This window comes from Rhipicephalus sanguineus, chromosome 4 (genome assembly GCF_013339695.2).
Source record: "Rhipicephalus sanguineus isolate Rsan-2018 chromosome 4, BIME_Rsan_1.4, whole genome shotgun sequence".
Classification (NCBI taxonomy): Eukaryota; Metazoa; Arthropoda; class Arachnida; order Ixodida; family Ixodidae; genus Rhipicephalus; species Rhipicephalus sanguineus.
The window spans coordinates 46,131,087-46,151,166 of NC_051179.1; the positions used below are offsets into that span (position 1 = coordinate 46,131,087).

The 20,080-nt window shown below is 45.4% G+C and overlaps 1 protein-coding gene across 4 annotated transcripts in view; it reads right to left on the reverse strand.

Annotated features, from left to right (window-relative positions):
- The window catches only part of LOC119389889 (solute carrier family 12 member 9-like), a 35,118-nt gene extending 17,986 nt beyond the window's left edge, over positions 1–17,132 (reverse strand). For 2 of the 4 annotated variants that reach the window (XM_037657305.2, XM_037657304.2), the window contains exons 1-6: positions 16,543–17,132; positions 14,323–14,457; positions 11,264–11,398; positions 4,012–4,305; positions 2,559–2,666; positions 1,790–1,901 (exon numbers count right to left, since the gene is read on the reverse strand). In XM_037657305.2, the coding sequence (XP_037513233.1) occupies positions 1,790–1,901; positions 2,559–2,666; positions 4,012–4,305; positions 11,264–11,398; positions 14,323–14,457; positions 16,543–16,900 (1,142 nt within the window). In that variant the 5' untranslated portion in view covers positions 16,901–17,132. The remainder of the gene's footprint in view (positions 1–1,789; positions 1,902–2,558; positions 2,667–4,011; positions 4,306–11,263; positions 11,399–14,322; positions 14,458–16,542) is intronic. The other 2 variants (XM_037657307.2, XM_037657306.2) reach the window with 1 other exon arrangement.
- Positions 17,133–20,080: the final 2,948 nt, after the last annotated feature.

Here is a 20,080-nt window from a genome sequence, read left to right on the forward strand (position 1 = left end):
AATTCTTCCCAATCTAGGGCCCTGAAAACCTCCTGTAAACACGCGGTGAATAGCATTGGAGAGATCGTGTCTCCCTGTCGTACGCCCTTCTTTATTGGGATTCTGTCGCTTTCTTTATGAAGGACTATAGTGGCTGTGGATGCGCTGTAGATGTCTTCCATTATGTTTATATAGGCTTCGTCGATGCCCTGATTCCGCAGTGCTTGCATGACTGCTGATGTCTCCACCGAATCAAATTCCTCTATTCCTACTTGTTCTTAAACACAGTTCCCAATAAACTACAATATGCAAAGAAGCTTTCCTTTGCAGTGATGTCAACGAAATGTGCGAATGTAAGAGGCTGGCAAATCTACATGAACTACATTTGTGTCAGACAGCAGTCTATCTGCCAAGTGCACTCTTCAGTCATCATTGACTGTACCTGAAATGAACTGGTTGAGAAATGTACTCAAACTAAGCAGCCAACTACAACTGAACATGATCCTGCTTGCAGCTTCATTGAAATATTACCGGTGAATGAGGCAATAGGGTAATGATTCAGAGATGACTGATCAACAGAATCCAAATGTTTCACACTAAAAGGCAAAGCAAGGGCTATGAGGAACATCAAAGTGACCAAGGTACCAAGGGCCAGGCCTGTGGATTATTCTCATCACCATAGCTCCTTTAACAGGAGTCAAAGACATCATAAGCTAACATTCTTGAGTTGCAGCCCTACCAAACAAAACAAGGCCACTACAGCCAAAGATTGAGCAAGCAACCTCATTCGTGATGCCACAGCACTACAGTCACCGCGGCGGCTTAATTCAGAGACTGTATCAATGAAAAGGTGGTTTGAAGGTAAACTGTCCCTATTTTCTGTCACACGCAACTGAAACTATCACAGCACCTGAGCACACCAGAACACATCAGACCTCTTGCATTTCTGTGCAACGAGTCGTGGGTTCGATTCCTTTCCACCATGGCCACATTTCAATGCGGGGAGGGAGAAATGCAGGAGATGTTCATTTACTCAGTTTTGTATACAGATGTAGGAAACCCTGGTGGTTAGAATTCATCCGAAGCGCCCCACTATGTCATCTCTCAAAGACATCCACCCCCCCCCCCCCCCCCCCCGGATTGCATTGGGATGTTAGAATCTGGCGAGGGGCAGAATATCAGTCACCGCCACATGACTGCTGCATCGAGCCGCGGGGTGAGAAATTCAGGAAATAGAAATTGTCTGGGTACCAGCACACTCTGGAAACCCTGGGAACGAGGCGGCTCACCTGAATGCTCGAGGTTTCGTCAGCCGGGCAGGTGAGCCGCCCGTTCCGGGGAGGTCCGCGAGGTGTCCTTTCACGACATCACTAATCATTATAAACTAGAGTGGAGGCTTTATCCGCCCCCGCACAAGCAGTTGACCAAGGCGCAGGAATGCATCTGGAGAAAACTGCAGACGCGATCTTTTCCCAACCCATACGTGTTGAGCAAAATATACCCGGAGGAGATTAAGCCACAATGCAAGTGGTGCCAGGCAGTGGCAAGTTATGACCATATACTGTGGGAATGTAGCATGCCGTGAGCTGCCGTGTTGATCAGCTCAGACCCAGTCGTCCAGACAAGGGTCGTGGAGTGGGCCACACAGGTCGCCATCAACCTTGGGTTGATCGCCATCTAACGCGGAATCGTCCGCAACTGCTTTCTGACGAAATAAAGTTTTTCCATCATAGACACCATGAATTAAATTATCTATCAGAATACATTACGGCATATATACTGCATGTCCATGACTAATTCAGTGACCCACCTGGAGCAGGTGCCGGCTGTCAGGAACATGAGGAGGACGTATGTGACGAATGTGAAGCCAACAGCTGACAGTGTACCTCTGGGAATGGCCTTAGCTGGGTCCTTCAGCTCCCCTGTGTGAATTACCATATCAGCCACCATCAGTTAAAGCTTTGCTTACCTTTTAACCATGAACCACACGCCTGCAAGCATGTCAACTTTACTCACATAAACGTTAAGTTAGGACAACCTCAAGTTTATCAGCTAGCAACCGCACAATCAACGTCAGCACAAAACACTTTTTATTGCGGGAGCAAGAATATATTTAAAACAACCATGCACAGCCAACAGAAGACGAAGCAAAGAAGGCACAGAGGAAAACTCATCATTAATCACTCCATACTACAACATATAACGTGGTGTAAGATATGTACATACATTAAGATATGGACACTACATGAAATGCAGCTGCAAGTGCTTCTAAGTAACATCATCTTGTACTGCCCCTAAATAAACTGGCGCTAGCACTTTGCGTGCTGCTTCCATCAACATACAGCCTCGACAGCCAAGCAAAACAACTGAACCTACAACCTCTAGCTCAGTAGCAGAACACCATAGTCTAATGCAGTAAAATGAAATGGTGTAAGCGTAGAAACAAAATGCGCTACTGACAGATCAAGTGCCCATAATTCGCCCAAATGCTTATCCTCAGGTGCTATTTTTCAAGAAAGCATTTCACGATAAAGAACTGTCAACTGGAGGTGCTAGCGATGCAAGTGAATTTGACTCACCAGACATGTTAGCACCAGCCATGATGCCAGTCACACCGCTGAAGAGCACACCAAACACAATGGGGAATGTGGTCACGGTCTTTGTGGTGTAGTCGACAGTGTATGAGGCTGCAAAGACAGACACGAACGATCGCATTTGCATGTATCGGCAAGGAACGTCCATCTTGAGCACACAGCTATGCAAAGAAAGCATGTCCACACCAGTTCACAGTGCAAGACAACAGCTGCGTGTATTTGCGTACCCGCAACAACATTATAAGTTGCCAACACACTCACAAAGGCCTTCAGAAAGTACAAATTACAATGTGCGGGTTCCAGTCGCGTCGATAATGCCTTGATGCTCAGAGACTGGTTCTTTTCAATGGCGAATGCATTTACTCTACCCCTCTCAAAAAATTGTGCGTGCTATTCAGTTGCATGTCATCAAAAAGTCTATGGAAAACAACGAAAGTGAACAAAAGACATCAGAATAATTATGAAGGCTTTTTTTAAGGGCCCCTTTCACACTAGTGAATGCACCAGTGAAATTTATACTGATGGCTGAATGTGAAACTTATTAGGAATAGAAGTCGAAAGCTTGAACACTGAACATGTTTTATTCATTTTTTTTTTATGTAGCTTTTGCGCCAGTGCATTTCAAATTATTTCCGCGGCACACAAAATATCTTTTTCCACAATTTATCGACATGGCCATGGTCCCAGAATCTTAAAAATTTCTGTTGAGTGCAGTCTGTTTAGTAAGGTTTGTAGAGTAGTACACTCAACAAAGTATTCGCAGGATATCGGAAAAACAGAACTTGTAACAAGTGAGAGCGCCCGTGCCCAAAGGTTGTCTAGGGGTGACAGCAGTGGACAGTGAGCTCCTGCAAAAAAGTGCAGAGGACAGACTTGGGATTGAGCTGCAAGTTGTCTTGCAAAGCCGATTCTTATCAGAATTTGATATTTGCATTAAAGTACTAGCGGAAAAATAGACGTCTTTAACAATGTTACTTCGCATCTCTGGAGCACACATACCGTACACCATGTCAGGAGCAGTATGATTAATAATACCTTGGAACAAAAGAATATGCACAGCTTCGTTCAGACTTTCTCAAGATATACAGTCAAGTCTGAATAAACGAAAATTTCTTAAATGGAACTGCCAGTTAAATGGAACAACTGCCTCTAATATTACTGGTTTCGGACTCGAGTCCTGCACCCCTGTTCATCTCTTAGTAAATGAAACTGCTGTTAATGGAACATATTTTCCTGGTCCCTTCAGGTTCCATTTAACAAGTCTATTGAATAGACCTAGGAGGTATCAGAATGAAAGGGGTTCCATGAGCCGTAGAACAGTGCCCAAGTCGTACAAAGTGCCCTTGGATCTCGGGCAACCAAACTACTCAGCTACAGGCTACAGGCAACCGAGCGCTTGTGCCCTCAGCCCAGGATGAAATTAAGGAGTGCAACTCACACCAGATGTTGTTGGTGAAGGTGACCCAGCTGAAGCCCGTGTACGGCGCATGGGTGATGTTGAGCTCTCGCATGTGCTGGTTCTCCTGGGGCAGCAGGACGTCGAAGGCCGGCTGCGCCAGAAAGCTGACCATCACCGAGAGGGCCGACACAATGACCACGCCGAAGATGACCACCGTCGTCTTGGCGAACATGGTCGCCCCCACCAGGCACACAATGAGATTGACAAAGTTGACGCCCGTGCCGTACAGCAGGTTGTACCAGAAACCCTCGGGCAGAAGGCGTGCCACGCCGCCTGGAAGAGTTGGAGACACCGTATTGTCACTTTTCTTTTTGCAAACCGTAATACTGTATAACAGTTCAATTTTGCTTGATTACACAACTTGATAGAAAATACCTCGTGTGATTAATTCCTTTTTAAATGCCTTATTTAACGAGTGTTCTTTTTACCGATGCTGCATGAACTAATTTAGTACCACAGTTCTCATTATTATGTAATCTGGTGCCTATTGCTGTTGTTCGTGCATATTGGGTAGGGATGGTAGAATCGATTAACGATTAATCGATTAAAGGTCCATAATTAATCGATTAATCGTCATCGATTTCCGCCTTTCGATTAATCGATTAAAGCTATTCGATTAATCGATTACGGCACCTCCCACTCCTGCTGCCAACCTCCCCCCTTGGCCGGAGCGCATGACTTCGAGGCGCGCTATCCTGAGACGCAGATGCCGCGCACATCGCCTCTCTTTCAATGCTTTCACTACAGCGCTTCAAGCCCGGACAGGAGGCGGCTCCACCCCATCGAGGCAGAAATGTACTTGCCCGCTTCGCTCTGGCTCACAGTCTACTGCTGCTGCTGCTACTGCCTTCACCTCCTCTCCCTTAGACTGGTTCAGCGTCGCCTGAGTATAGACCTTATGCAAAGTTGCTGCCATCTGTCGGAGGTTTCACGAAGCTACTGATTTGGCGCCATGTTGGAGGCTTGTGTGCGAATCGTATCGCTGTCGCTGTTATAACTTCTTACTTGTATCTGCTTCGACAGTGGGCAGCCGGGGCATAAGAACGTAAGGCGAGTGTGTAATGGCATGTACACATTACCGGCATTTCCTAATTATCGTGTTGACGGTTATTGCGTGTAAAGAACTGCCTCACAACGAGAAGAAGGTATAAGTCTGTCACCGAGTCACATGTAGGCGTGCCGTCGTTGAGAATGAAGCTTTGCTCTAGGTTATAAATTTTGTCTGTTTTCAGTGTAACGAATAGAGCGTTGTTAGCTATCTGAATACCATGCGTGTTGTGTAGGATGGTTGGGAGGAGGCATTGGCGCGCGACACGGCTAGGCAAAACGATGACGGTAAGAAAGTGCTGTCGACCCATTTCAAAGCGGACATGTGCTCATAAATAACACGATACTCCAAGAATATTCGCGTTCACATCGTCACTTTCGGGGCCTACTGGCGCCTTACAATTTCAACCCGTTTCCGCAAGGCGTTTTGCATCGCCGACTGAACGTTTCCGAAACCACCTCAGAGCGTAACCAACGGTAGCGCACCCACGGTCGAATGTAACACATTTGCCAGAACAGCATTTTTTTCAATTTCACACGAAAAGTGCCAAACACAAGCATCTGTTAGCATTTCATAGCACACAGGGGTGGATGCAGGATTTTTTCGAAGGGGCATCAGCTTCTGGGAGAGCCTGATACGTGCTCTTCTTAGGGTATAAATTTTTAAAAGAAAGGAAGGGGGGTAGGAGGCGGGCGGTCAGGCCATCCGGGCCGCCCCACTGAATTTGGTAGCGATAGCACATGAAATGCTTGAAAAATACGCATACTGAAGCAATACGAGCGCAAAGCATCCCACCAAATGCTACCTTGTCAAAGTCCACAATCAAAAACCAACTACAAACAACACGTTCCAGCACAATCGGTCTGTTCGCTGAGAATCGATGAAGCACTCGACCGACCTCTCTAACATGTAATTGTTATAGCAGTGTAATAAACAAAATAATGTCAATAACAGCACAGACACACGCGAGTAGCCGCGATGATCTTTGAAGCTCGTACTCGAAACTGCGGTTTGTCTGTACCTGCAAGCACACGGCGCGAAAGCTTTGTTCCGGCATGACACGAAAAAGTGTTCTCTGATGAGTGCCGATGCTATCACATACCGCATCTATTCAGTACGGCGAACGTAAACACGGCGTTAGTCGTGAGCAGTAGCCGGAGCAACGGAACGATCTGCCGCTTCTCGTCAGCCGCGAGGAAATCTAATAACATGGAGGTTAGTTTCCTTTAAACCTTTTTTCAGCACCCCAATTTCCTCAATGTGAGCAACACGGCACACGAAAATATGTTGGCACTGCCGTTCCTATCAACCCCCACACGTCGATACGTACGCTCCGTGTGTGCACATGAGGAGCACGCTTAACCTTCAACATGGCGGAAATGCGCACGGCGGCCGCTAGATGGCAGCAGATTTTGCATAAGGTCTATGCGTGGGGCTTGCGTTGCTTGCGTGTCATATTGTGTAATTATTACACATTGGTGGTTATACTGCTACTTTTGGGATGTCATAATGCCGGGCAATCGGAAGAGGAGCGCAGTTTGGTTGTTGTTCGCTGAAGATGAGAAAACGAAGACTGCAAGGTGTAATAAATGTGGCAAGCACTTCTCGAAGCCAGCAACGGAGGCTCTAAAATATCACCAGCTGCACGCCCACTCTATTCACGTGCCAAAGAGCCATCTCCCAAAGAAAGGTGGTAACGACGAAGGTGACAGTGTTGAAGAACCCTATCCTGACGACACCAATCCGCCTCTTCAGGTAAGTTATCAGTATCTCGCTATTTAGCAAACAGCCATCTCCCGACGACGGGCCCCTTGTGTCCAGTGTGCGAAAGTGGGAATTTTCGCACACTGGACACAAGAAGCCCGTCGTCGACACTTTCGAAAGCGGGAATTTTCGATGGTCAGCGCGTCTGATGAAAACATTTGGGTCCATATCAAGCACGAACGATGCCTCTCAAACAAAGAGATATCGGTTTTAAAGCACCCATAAAAAATGTCGATTAATCGATTAAAACTTTCCACAGAAAGCAATTAATCGATTAAAGGCTAAATCGGTTAATGATTAACAATTAATCGATTAAAAATTTTAATCGACAATCCCTAATATTGGGTATTCAAAGTATAATGGATGCTCACTTTTTGTACTGCCCCCCTTACACAATGCCTCATCTGAGGCCATGTAAGGTATTTTAAAGTGATAGCATTAAAGAGCTTGTTTCGCAGAAATTCTGGTGTCGGCATCAATGTCGGCGTCATTGGTTGTGGGCCAAAAATCATCATCTTGTCCCTGAGCGAAAAATCGAAAAAGATGAAATAAATAATAAAAATTTTCGGGTTTGGGTGAGAATCGAACCCAGGCTGTCTGCGTGGCAAGCAAGCGTTCTACTACAAAGCCACGCTATTGCTTAAAACTACTTCGGGAAAAAACACTATATGAACATCATGTAGTGGAAGGAGTCTCCTTAACACATGTAATATTGCATGGCAGAAGCATAGAATCGTGCCAGGCATCAAAATATGTGAACTGCGCAACGAGTGGGTGTTTTAAAGTATGACCCATTACGAAGTGCTCAGACATACTGACTCATCATCAGCTGCAAAAGCATCAACAAAGTGAGCAGCTGCGTAGGTTCGCGTGTTGCCTTACGGACACGTAGTGGGCTCTTCACTGATTCGCAAAAGGAAGAGTGGTTAACAACTAACTGTACTTGTAGTAGGCATTCTAGGATAGCTTGAAACGTCCAATGTCTGAAGCCAGTCTAGCCTTGCTAGCCTGGCTTCGGACATTGGCCAGGCTACCGAAGCAAGGCCAGCAATTGTGAAGGCAATGTGCACGGGGCCCGATTACACTATCGCGTTCTACTCTTGAAGGCGAAGCTCAAGCGTCCTCCAAGTTTTTAAATAAAAGACGAAGCACAGTGCAGTCTGGATGCTGTTCTTTCATTACAGCAGAGACGAAGCAGATGAGTGCACTGATGGACAGTCACACCCATGAGAACTAGCTCACTCCATGTCTACACACAAAACCCAAATGTGCATTCGAATGCAGAAATCACTGGACCTGGTGAAGAAACACTGAAAAATATTCAGGTTGATTGAGCTCAATTTTTGGACTGAAATTGAATGACGACAATGTTGCCATTATTATAACAGCCGAAGCCAATATTTGACAATACTAGACATAATTTAAGCCAACATATGGCAACTCTTGCCAATGTTTGCCAATAACAAGCGAACAGTATCCCCCACTTACAATTATTTATTAGCCAGACAGACAAACATAGTCGACATTCACTAGTGTTAATCAGTGCTGGTTGTGAGAAAGTAAATCTGATAAGCCAGGAGATCAACGATAATCATTGGCCATTCACAGACTGAGCAGGTTTTGTTAAGATATGGTTACATATACAACCTAAAGTATAATATCGCAATACTCTCCCCCCTCCCCCCCAAAAAAGAGAGAGAAGACGACGACGAACCTGCACATTTTTATGATATCTTGAATGGTCCCACTCACAGTCCATACAAAAAACACAGTAAGGTCACTTTCTTCTGCTTGTGCACGTCTACTCTGTTTCTCCATTATGCGTTTTTGTAGATTCGCGTGTGTGAATTTCTATGCAATATAAGTCTTTAAAAGGAACGCTGCAATGACCATGCAAAACCCCACCACCTTGCTTTAGGTTGGAGATGTCTTGCCCGGCTTTCTGCGCTGTCAGTGCAGCATTGTTATGCGTTGATATTTTTGCTGACACAACTGCGTTATCAATACATTTCACCACAGAATCTGAGAACGTAATTCTTGGTATTGGTGCTGAGCACACTTTCTTGAAACATGTGTAATAAATGTCATGTGTTCATTGCTACTTAGCAGGTTTAATTATACAGTTGAGGCTAAATTAAACAACAGAATTTACGGCACAATTCGTGGATGTAATTTTTCACAACTGGTACTAAGCACAGGATTTCTGCTAACAGATGTAATGGATGCGACTTCATTGCCACGCCGATGTTGTTACCCAGTTGAGACTAATGCACTTCTTTTGTTAATTAAGTGAGATCACAATACCATTCTCTATTCTAGTAATCTCCACATGCTCTAAGTAACCCAGCTGATTTGACAGATTGCTGTTTGTCACAGATATTTAATGAGTGTGTTTTTATAAATAAAACTAGGTGTGAATATCAACAGTGCAGGTCTCGCTGCCGCAGACTTAGTACCCACACCAAAGTTACCACTCCACAAGACTGACGCAACTCCTCGCCAAGGAGTTGCGTCAGTCTTGCAAGGAGCATGTTAAGTTTATTTGCACCTAAAGGAACACTGCTACTGTAAGCAAGAAAGAACCCAGCAAATTGTTTAAGGGGGAACATGGCACTACAAATTTTTTTTTTCTTGTTCTATTTCGATGAAACCTGATGATTTTATGTAAATTTATGTGCTGATTTAAAATATACCATTATTTTTGTAGTATATTGCGTAACTTTTAAAGTACAAAACGTTTCATGCCTTTTGGGGAGCTGGATTTTTCCTAAACAGAGAGTTACGAAGTAAATCAGCATATCACAATAATCTGGAATCAAAACTGTGGTGGTGATGTCAAAACAATGTGTTCTAAACAGGGTGTCGGAACGGAACGAAAACCGAAAACGAAAAACGAAAAAAACGATATTTTGGACCGGAACGAAAACGTAACCGAAACTTTATCTATTATTTCGTTCCGGAGTGAAAACGAAATTTTTTCAATCGTTTTTCGGTTCACGAGAGAACTTCGCAATCCGGAGCAACTGAGCTCGTGCAATGTGACCATATCTCAGGGTACGGTATTAGCGCGCACCTCAGGCAGGAATTCCAAAGCAAAGATATGTTGAAATTGTGCGAAAAACGAAAACAGTGCCAACAAGAGATGTTTATATCAACGCAAGTGGATTTTTGCGCGCCTGTCACGCAGGCCAGCGTAGAGAGGGCATTGTCGGCGCTGAAGTTTGTTACAGCGAAAGCTGTTATGAGATCACAACAGCTGATTTTGGCGCCATAGTTGTCCACCAAAGTGCACATAATGCCTTACAGATGTGCAGCGTGTACCACGAGACTCCGAATAATGACGAAAAATGGCATAGTGGGAACTTCTCTACTTCAGAAGAATTGGGATGATTTATGGCGTAGTGGGTACCTTGCATGTGTACTTGTATTATTGCCCCAAGAGACTCTCGAGCGGGCTCTACAAAGTCCGCTCTTCCAGCTTTCGTTGTGACTGTGCTGCGTGTGTCGCGCAGGCCTGGCGATCTCTTTATCAGAACAGCGGTCTTGCACATCAGAGAGTACACTCAATGACGTGCTGCTTCTGAGATCGTGCTGACTCCCTTGACACAAAGCATTGAGCCCACTAAAAAAATCGTATTTGTCCTTTGAGAAAATAAATACTATGACTGAAATTAATACTTGTTTGTGCTAGGTGGTAGAAATTCGTGGTACAGTTACTTCCGCTCCTCTGAAGAACGTATTTTACCCTTGTCCCACTTTTCTAAGAGGAGGGCAAGTAACTACATCACAAATCCAATGTTCGTTATGATTACCTTAACTTCAAATTTTTCCATAAAAAAAAAACCGTTACGAACCGTTACGGAACATTTTTTTTTTCCGTTCCGGAACAGAAACGGAACGGAACTTTTTGCGGTGGAACGAAACTAAAACCGAAACGAAAAACATTTCGTTCCGACACCCTGGTTCTAAACACATTCGAACAAAAGTTTGGTATGCCAAACATTTGTTAGTGAAATCCCAGCTTGACATTGACTAACTCGCTAATGTTCAACATAACATAAGTATTGTTTAAATTGGTTTAGAACATCCATTTTTGTCATACTCCACACAGTTTTGATTCCAGATTATTGTAATATGCTGATTTACTTTGTAACTCTCTCAGCTTAGGAAATATCTTGCTCCCCGAAAGGCACATGATATATTCTACATTTTAAAAACTACACATTTTACTACAAAAATAATTGTATATTTGAAATCAACACACAAATATACATAAACTCAACAAGTTTCACCAAAATCAATCAAGAAATAAAAAAAATATTAACGTTTACAACAGTGTGTCCCCCCCTTAAGGCGCGGCAACTCGTGGCAGCTCTGCTTCAGCATGCTGCCACGAGACAGATTATCGATGGCACTTACCAGATGGCCCGAAGTTGTTGACCAAACCCTCCACGCATCCTGTGATGTACAGGGCACTGGAGAAGATGTTTGCAATGAAGAACAAGGTGCCGATACTGCCACCAAACTCAGGTCCCAGCGCTCTGCTGATCATGACTGAGGAAGCAGGGTCAAGGCATTTTCTTTTCCTCCACTACAAACTCGAACCGTAGGGTACTATAGATCGATTTTGATTCCCTGGAGTTTCTGAACATGCCCCCAATTTTAAGCACATGGGTGTTTTTGTATTTCGGCCCTTCACGCTTGAGGACCGCAATATCTTTTATCAGTGTGGGGCTATGGGCCTAGTAACTTAGTGCTTCACTTTTTTTTCTGCTGTGTGGTTTCCTACAATAAAGGAAAACGTGAGGCCCTAAACGAAAATTTCGTTTCTACAATCAGCAGAATTCGTAAGTTTCTCTCAATTAAGACAAATATAATTGAAATTGGCTTAGCAGTTGGCTAATGAAAGCCCTTCACTACTTCACATGTCTCTGTACAGGAGAAACCAACTTTGCTCCAAACTAAAGCTTTGGCAAAAGGCTGCCTTTACAAAAATGCTACGCTGCCATAAGGATTATGCATAGAAATCTACAATAAATCTTGAAAAAGCATTTAAGGACGTAAAAAGTCTCTTTGAGACGTATATATCAGAGGTTTGCACTGAATATGCGCAGGTGCAAAAATGGACAACTGGGGACAAGGTAGACTAGGTGAGTGCATTTATTCAGTCTTCTATCTTCTTCTCATACCTTATGCCCTACCATGCTGAGAAATCTATGAAAAATATATAAAGTGAACCAAAAGTTTATCAGAACTGCATAGCGTAAAGAAGTTAATAGGTTATGAGCCAAACAAAAATGAGAACCTGTGCAAAAATATTATTGCACTAATAAATTTCCATGCATCCGAAATTGCAGGCCAGTGAGATGGGCTTGTCTGGGCTTGGAAATTGCCAATGCTGATAGATCTGGTGTCCCACTTTGCACTTTTGAATGGTTTTAACTGACCATTTTGTGTGAGACCGACACACACAAAAAAGATACAATGTGGGTCAACGTAAATAGTGGTCAGTTATAACCATTCAAAAGCGTAAAGTGGGACACCAGATCTATCAGCATTGGCAATTTCCAAGCCCAGGCAAGCCCACTGTCTGCTTTGGAATGATCTCGGAAGACTAAAGAAGGCTACCTGCAATCTCCTTATCAGCTCGTGAAATACAATGCGTATCGTCAAAAGGTGCAAGCTTTCAGTCTGGGGTAGCTCGAAAGATAAAGCATCATTCTGACCTGCAACCTTCACGCATTATCATTCCGAGGCTAAGCACCTTCAGAGATAAAACAATGAAAGTATTTAGTGCTATTCATAAAGCATGGTCAGACTCCAAAGAGATGTGCAAAAGCCCCGACTAACAGCACTGAAATGCAGTTTCTTCACCTTATACATAATTTTTTGATAACATTCGAAGGTTTTAAAGAATTTAAATCTCTTCTCTTTCAGGTCTTATATGTCACTTATAAAACACAGCCCAACCTTGTCAACACACACCTCGGAAGAATTCAAACAGTCAGACGACATACGGAGCAATCTGAAGGCAAAAGAATCTGAGCAATTTTAGTCATTCAAGAAGTATGTACCATCACAAGATGCGGCTGTCACAGAAATGCACAGGAAAATGTAGTTTCAATAAAAACCGTTGTGCAGCCAAGAGGCTTTCATTTATAACTGACAGGTGATGCCTTAATTGCGTGACAGTTTAAGCCAGACTGCCACAGCATCAACGTTCAATGATAAACTTTACTGTCCCTGTAAGACTTTCTATTACCTTAAAGATATTTCGGCATGTTTCTGTGAAAACTACAACTTGTTAATGTCTATACGCTTCTAGAATGGTTGAACATTTACTTTTTCAAATACTTTTGGATTACCTCTTATTTCATATAAATGCAAAGGTAAGCAAAGTATGACCTATGTGACACAGAACAATTGAACACATGTAAAAGGTTCTGCTATAATCTGGTTGGTCACAAGGTAATTTGCCCACTACTTGAGGCCATGTGATACACTCGCACAATTGCGTTCAATCACAAAGGCATACGTTGTTTTTATCAGTGGGCAAGATAAAACTGCCCGCGCATCACACAATGGCCGAGGACAAGGCGGCAAACGCCCCGAGCATTTCCTAGCAAGAGTAATCAGCATCACGATGTTTTCCAGCACAATAGTTTTGGTAAAAACAACAACAACCGCTACATCACGCACAAATTGTGCACATAATTTCACTTTTAAACCAAGGACTGGTGGCATGCATTTCACAGTCTCTCTTTCAATATTTCATAAGCATGTCTAAAAGCTTAATTTGATGCAACGTAACTTTATCAAACATTTTTTAACTTTCTCTAGTAAGCTGCAGTTTAGAAGCAACTGCCATCACAAAATATAGAAGAGGGTTTTGTAATGTAATGGCTGAGTAAACTAATGCGTTATTGTTAAGTATAAGTGTAACTGAAGGCACACAATCGAAAATTTTGCAGATATGAAATGCTTAATGGGCAGAATACACCCAACCGCGCATACAAATACATTTCAGATATTTTAGCTTTTGCCCATCATGCTAACCTTTGCTTAGCTCAAAAAGTAACTAAAATCACGAATTGAAAACAGAGAAGCTAGTAATTGAAGCTGAGGGTGTGGCTTTGTCTACCTCTACAGCTTGCAAGTCTCTCAGGCATCACGTAACTTTGCCTTACCAAGTGATTTTCATCAAGACTATCCTTAATTATGTCGAGATTGCCATAGTTTATTTCCTGATACTGCAGGCTGGTAGACCCAAGCAGAAGTGGGCAAACAACTTCAGAAACAAAACGAAGGTATTGTATGCATACAACAGGAAAAAACATTTTTGCAATGACTCCTTCAACAGTATGTGCAATTCACTTACAATTAGTCAAGCAAAAGCAGCACTTCAGTGCGGCTGATCGTTAAGAAGTGTGTTTGTTCAAATCTCACAGAGCGGGGCATCAGAAGTGTGAAAAGGATACAGTAGGCACCGCCCCCTTCCACGGCACCATTTGTAGAGATTGCGCAAATGGACAACACGGTGAAGAAAAGGATGGAGTAGGCAAGTACAATTTCAACCAGGCACTCGAGTAGACCGGAATGACCTATTAAAAAGCCTGTTGTGAAAGAGAAAAAAACAGAAAAGCACCGGCAATGAGTGACAAAGGAAAAACAGCTGCATAGAGACAACGCAAGCACACTTTTATGAAACTGGAATGAAACATCAATGTTTCATCAATCAATACTTTCGGCAAATGCATTGCGATACCGATGCATTACTTAAAAACGACGAAAATTAACTGTTCCGCATACGTGGGCTATGAAAGGGGCGTGTGGTGCCCGTGTGTCCGGATTGAGAAGAATCGCGAATAGGAAAAAATTTTGCCTTCACACGGCATTTCGAATCGTCAAAGTGGATTCAAGGTGCCAGCTGTCTACAAACACAACACATCATCTCTGAACAATGTATGAGGCGAATGACCTATGGCACATAAGAACAAAGAGGCAAGGAAGTTCATGCCTGAACTAAGTTACTTAGTTCGAAACAAAACTCCAGATAAGAAAAATTTTAAAAAATGTGATACCAAGTATGCATGCAAAAGTGAACTTAATGCTGTTCACGTATGTTTAATCAAATGTTTGCACACACACACACAAGTTGCTCATGGAAGTTTTATAAAAGAAAGAAAGAAAAAGTCACATGGTCCCTTATGCCCTAAGATGACTCGGAGGCAAAAGTCAACTTTTTCTTCTAAGTCGACTGTATTGATTCCCCCCCCCCCCCCCCCAAACCTCTTCCCGCCCGGTAGTTTACTGCGACCAACGTACTTTTGCGCTGCCTCCGGGATCTTCCCACCTTTCATCATGCGGTGATGCGATGCGATGACGTCAGAGTGACGGCACGATGACGCCACAATATATGGCGACCTGTGATGTCATGATGACGTCATCAAATTATTTTTATTATTGCATTACTCGTGTTGACGCCGACGGTCGTTCGATGAGGCATCTAAGACTTTCGCCTTAGAAGAGAAACCTCCAGAGCAGGCGCACTTCATCGTTATAATTGCTCATGATAATGTGCAGCACTGGGTGGGAGATAAGACACAATACACATTGGTAGCTGCAGCTTTACGACAGTTGCATTGGCAGTTGCAGCTCGGCGAGCGCCTAGCGAGTGACACACAGGGCGTGCAGCGGTTAAAGTTGCGCGAGTCTAATAACACCTCACTATGTTTCACCCACAACCGCAAGGGCGGAGGCATTCGCGACGCAAAACTCGTTTTCACCCCCATGCAAAAGTTAACCGCCAACCTGCCCGAGCACAGCTGTTCGCGGCGTGCAGTTACGTCACGCCGACGCGAGCGAAAGCGATTACGGCGCAAAAGAGATAACTCTAGCGAGGGTCGCCCCATGCGCGTGGCCTCGGTCGCCCTTCCTTTTTTTTTTTTTTCTTTTTCCGCGCAGACTTCCAGCCGCGGCCTGCTGATTACATTAGCCGCGACATCCGCCCCATTCATTCGTGGCATCACCGCCACGCGCACCACTTTTAACGCACACACTACCATTTCCTTGTTGGAAACAAGGGCATCTCTGTCTAGCTCTCTTTATTTCGAACATTTCTACGTATTCCGGTTGGCGGCGGCGGAAAGCACCAAAAGAATGTTCATTTTAAATTCAATCGCATCGCTGATTAGGCAAGCACGACCTCCGACAAAAGCTGTCAGCTGCCCGCTGTCGCACATAATGCTGGCTACTTTACAAACTACTAATTGTTTCGCCTCGCCGTCTGACAAGACGCACAGGTGCGCTCAAAGTAGCGCCGCGTGCGCTCCTCCGCTTTCTGCGTGAGCAGTGGCAACATATACGCATCCATCTTTCGGAAATGTGGCCTGCCCTTCTCGTTGGGCTTCACACGAGCTAAACGGGCTGTCCTGTCTGTCATTCTGAATCGAAGAAACGGTTCCAGTGTAACGCGCTGCTCACGAGCGAGTGAGTCACTTCCTGAAAGCCCTTCGCTCCTCGCTGTGTGGCTGGCCGACCCCGTAAATGGGCCTACGCTCTCTCAGCAAGAAACCACGGGAGTGGAGGGGAGGTCTCCATACATTCTCAAGTGTGACGGGGGCTAGGCTCACGAGCGGGATGGGGAGGACGCCAAACAATAAAGAAAAGAACAACGCTATTTCGTCGTGATCACGTACCGATCCGTAGGAACAGGATCGCGCTGAACATGGAGAGGCAGACAGGGGTAAAACATCCCGAAAACGTGGCGAGTCGTCGCGTCGACGGCGCCTGACATGTCGTCTGCTGGGGACTCTGAGTGCCTCCGCTCAGGCTGCGAAACAGCCTGGTGTGCCGAAGGAGAGGCGTCCTGTCGTTGGGTCGCGGCGCCTGCACGGCGCCCTGCGCTAGCGACGAGAGGGAGGCCACCGAAGACGACTGCGACGTGACCGATGCGCTGTTGTTGGGGTCTGTCATCTGGACGACCACGACGGGATGTTCGGGAACTGCGAAGCCTAACGACGACGGCTCGACGAGCTTCTTGTGGTTGTGAGCCATACGCTCGTGGGAAGTCCAAGCGACGGGAACGGGAGATGCCTCAGGCGCTGGCGAGGCTCGAGCAACGGCTGGCTTCGCCTGTCACCGCGACAGCGGCAACGGGTATCACCTGGGACCCATTGGGGGGCGAGCGCGCCTGAATACGCGCGGCCACCTCACCGATCGTGAATCGCTTGGCGTTCTCGGGTCCGTGGCTGCTGCCGTTACACGCCTACCGTTGCTGCTTGCTGCTGCCGTCAGACGCGAACATTGGACGTCGACATAAGGCGAGTCTCTGGGAAAGCGCGTCAGATGGCAGCACGTGCTGCGAGTGTGGTCGGTTTGCGGGAATGACAGGCAGAGACACCTGTTGTCGTGCTCCTGAAGCGCGGTGTTTCGTTATTGGCTTTCGCGGGAAGTTTTAAAACGCTCATCGAGTGGACAGGCGGGCTGCAGACCGTCTCTTGCCTCCTACGTCCAGGGCTGTAACTAGGGGGGGAAGGGGTTCTGACCCTCCCCCACCCGCCCGAAATTTTTTCATGTTTCAAATTTTCAGGTGATACTAAAATATTTACACGCCTTCACAGCGACCACCAGTTGCCAAAGTTAGCCGTTATACGCACAACCCCCCCCCCCTCCGGAAAGAATTCCTGGAAACGGCCCTGCCTACGTCTCTGCCTTTCTGGATAATTCATGATCAACAAATTAATGCAGCGGGTGAAGCTCATCCGAATACGTTGATGCACTACGCCTGTGGCTTCAAGTGTGAGTGTGATGAAACCAGCAAATCGCCCGCGCGCGCAGGTCTGCATTGTTAGAAAAGTTCACAAGCCTTTTTTTAACAGCGAAGCTCTTCGGGCAAATCGTTCCTCGTACAACGAATCGAAAAACTATCATCATCATGAACTATTATCATCACCACTATTTCACCACTGGTCCACTAACAATGAAAAAGTGTACAGCTGGCGCCTAACCATACGCAACCACAGGTCGCCCGAAGCTAAATCGCACTCCAGAGGAAGAAGCTGCGATCCGATAAGCAAGGCTTGCCGCTACGCGAGAACGAAATCGAAGGCGCCGAGCAGATCCGGAATACAGGAGTGACAGCGTCGGCAAGATCCCGATTACAAGGATCGCATGCGCGAAATGAATGCGAGGTGGAGCCGAGTTCAAGCCAAGTTAAAGCAAAAGTTCAACAACGTTACAGCCGTAGGCGTGCGCAGGGTTCCCCTTCGGGGGAGAGGGGGGGGGGGGGGGGGGGCGTAAGCGGGTGAAGGTTCATCGCAGCGCACCCCCTTCCCTATTAACTCAATGTATGGGGCAGGCTTTGCGCCCCCCCCCCCCCCCCCTCCCCCGCGCACGCCTATGGTTAAAGCCAAGTTCTGCCTACAGCAATAAATAAGCATAACACCGGTCACGATCGCTGTGCATCGAGGTTTGCGCGGCTTACTGCAAGCTTTAAGCCATTCTTTTTTTTTAATTAATGAGATTAATTTACAACTGCTCGGATTAGGGTTCTTGTGAGCGTAGCCGTGCGCACGCGGGGGTTGTCCGGGGGGGGGGGGGGGGGATTTGTTCAGACTGTGATGATGTGGATTGTGTGGCCGCGACGAAGTGAAGATGCAACGGCAGTTGGGCTCTGTGCCAGGTGCTTCCGACTGAAGGAAGACGGGGAAGACGACAAAGAAGAGCGAGTTCGGCGTGCGACTCAAGCAGGTGTTTTCGACGCGTATGCAATTTCCTACGAGTGACTAAAAAATCTGAATTCTCGACTTCTGCTGCGCTCGACCGCATGTGGTCAGGAGGTCGCTACCCTAGCTAGCTCACATGCTCTTGGAGTGCGGGTCGCTAGGCCCTACCTCCAAGCAAGCCCAGATGGGAAGCCATGCCGTGCACAGCCTGAAGCCGCAAGACCGAATCCTGGCCGTCCGATATACCCGCGACAGGGCCCAAAGGCTAGACCTGTCGGTCCCCACGTTGGAATAGCCGGGTGGGCGCGGGGGACACTCTTCCCCACGTCTGTAACGGACCTCAATAAAGTTGTTCTCTCTCTCTCTAAAAGATTTGAATGTTAAGTGTAACTTAGTTCAGTTTCTTTTTCGAACGTTCTTTCCTTAACCACAGCTGTGTATACTCGTATTTTTGGTCGTTTTTCTTTCGTCTTTTTTTTTTTCTCTTTAAGCTTTAAGAAGTTATACTGTTAATGTGTAACGCATAAACAATTCATTTTTAAAATCATTTCCTTCAGAAAATGAATTAATTCTTTAAGAAAAGCACCGTCCGATTCCTGGCCTATCCCCCGATGTGGGTTTCGCCAAATGTCTGAGGAACGACAACAACAACAACAACGGAATTCATGGTCTGCGCTGCTGTGTTCGGTTACATAAATGATACAAAAACATTAGCGTGTTTTCTCTGTTCATAATCTTGATTTAAAATCAGTCATTATTTATCTTACAAAGCCCAAACGATAGTCTGATCCGCTTGCTCGTTAAACAATTTCATTTATTCGATGTTTCATTTTTAATCTAAATTTCTAGATCATGATGTCTTCTTCCATAAGGAAGAGGACATCATCATCATCATCATCTATCCCCCGAAGCGGGTTGCGCCAAGTGTCTAAGGAACAACAACAACAACAGGTGGAGTGTGACACGATTCGAACGGCAGCTTGTTCCCTTGCATCCCTTGCAAGTGTCCCTCCCTTGTAATTTATCTTTCAAACGTCATATTTGAACTTCTTGACAGTTAAGGATAGCGCACTCCCCGTAAAACCAAATCTGAAGCCCTTCACTGTAAAGTACGAGCTTCCTAAAATGCTACGTGTTACTTCTGACGTGCCACAAATGTTTATTATGCGGGCCTTTGAACTGCAAAGCAGAGACAGAATCCCTGATCATCTCTCGTTATAATTACGTCGACGATTTGTTGGAAGTCATTCACTATAAAGAGTACACGCAATGGCTTGAATATGATTGGGCTAATTTAAGAAAATTACCGGTGAACATGAAAATGCTTTAGAAGAAAGATTGCAGGGGTAAATCGTGGGAGGCTATTTCTGACACGTATACACGATGGGGAACTGGAGCTGAATGAAGTCAGAGAAAAAGGGTACCTTTGCGCATTACCAGAAAAAAGAAAACCCAGCGTGTGTTCTAATTTCATGGTTTAACCCTACTGGCATACCTGGAAATATGCTAG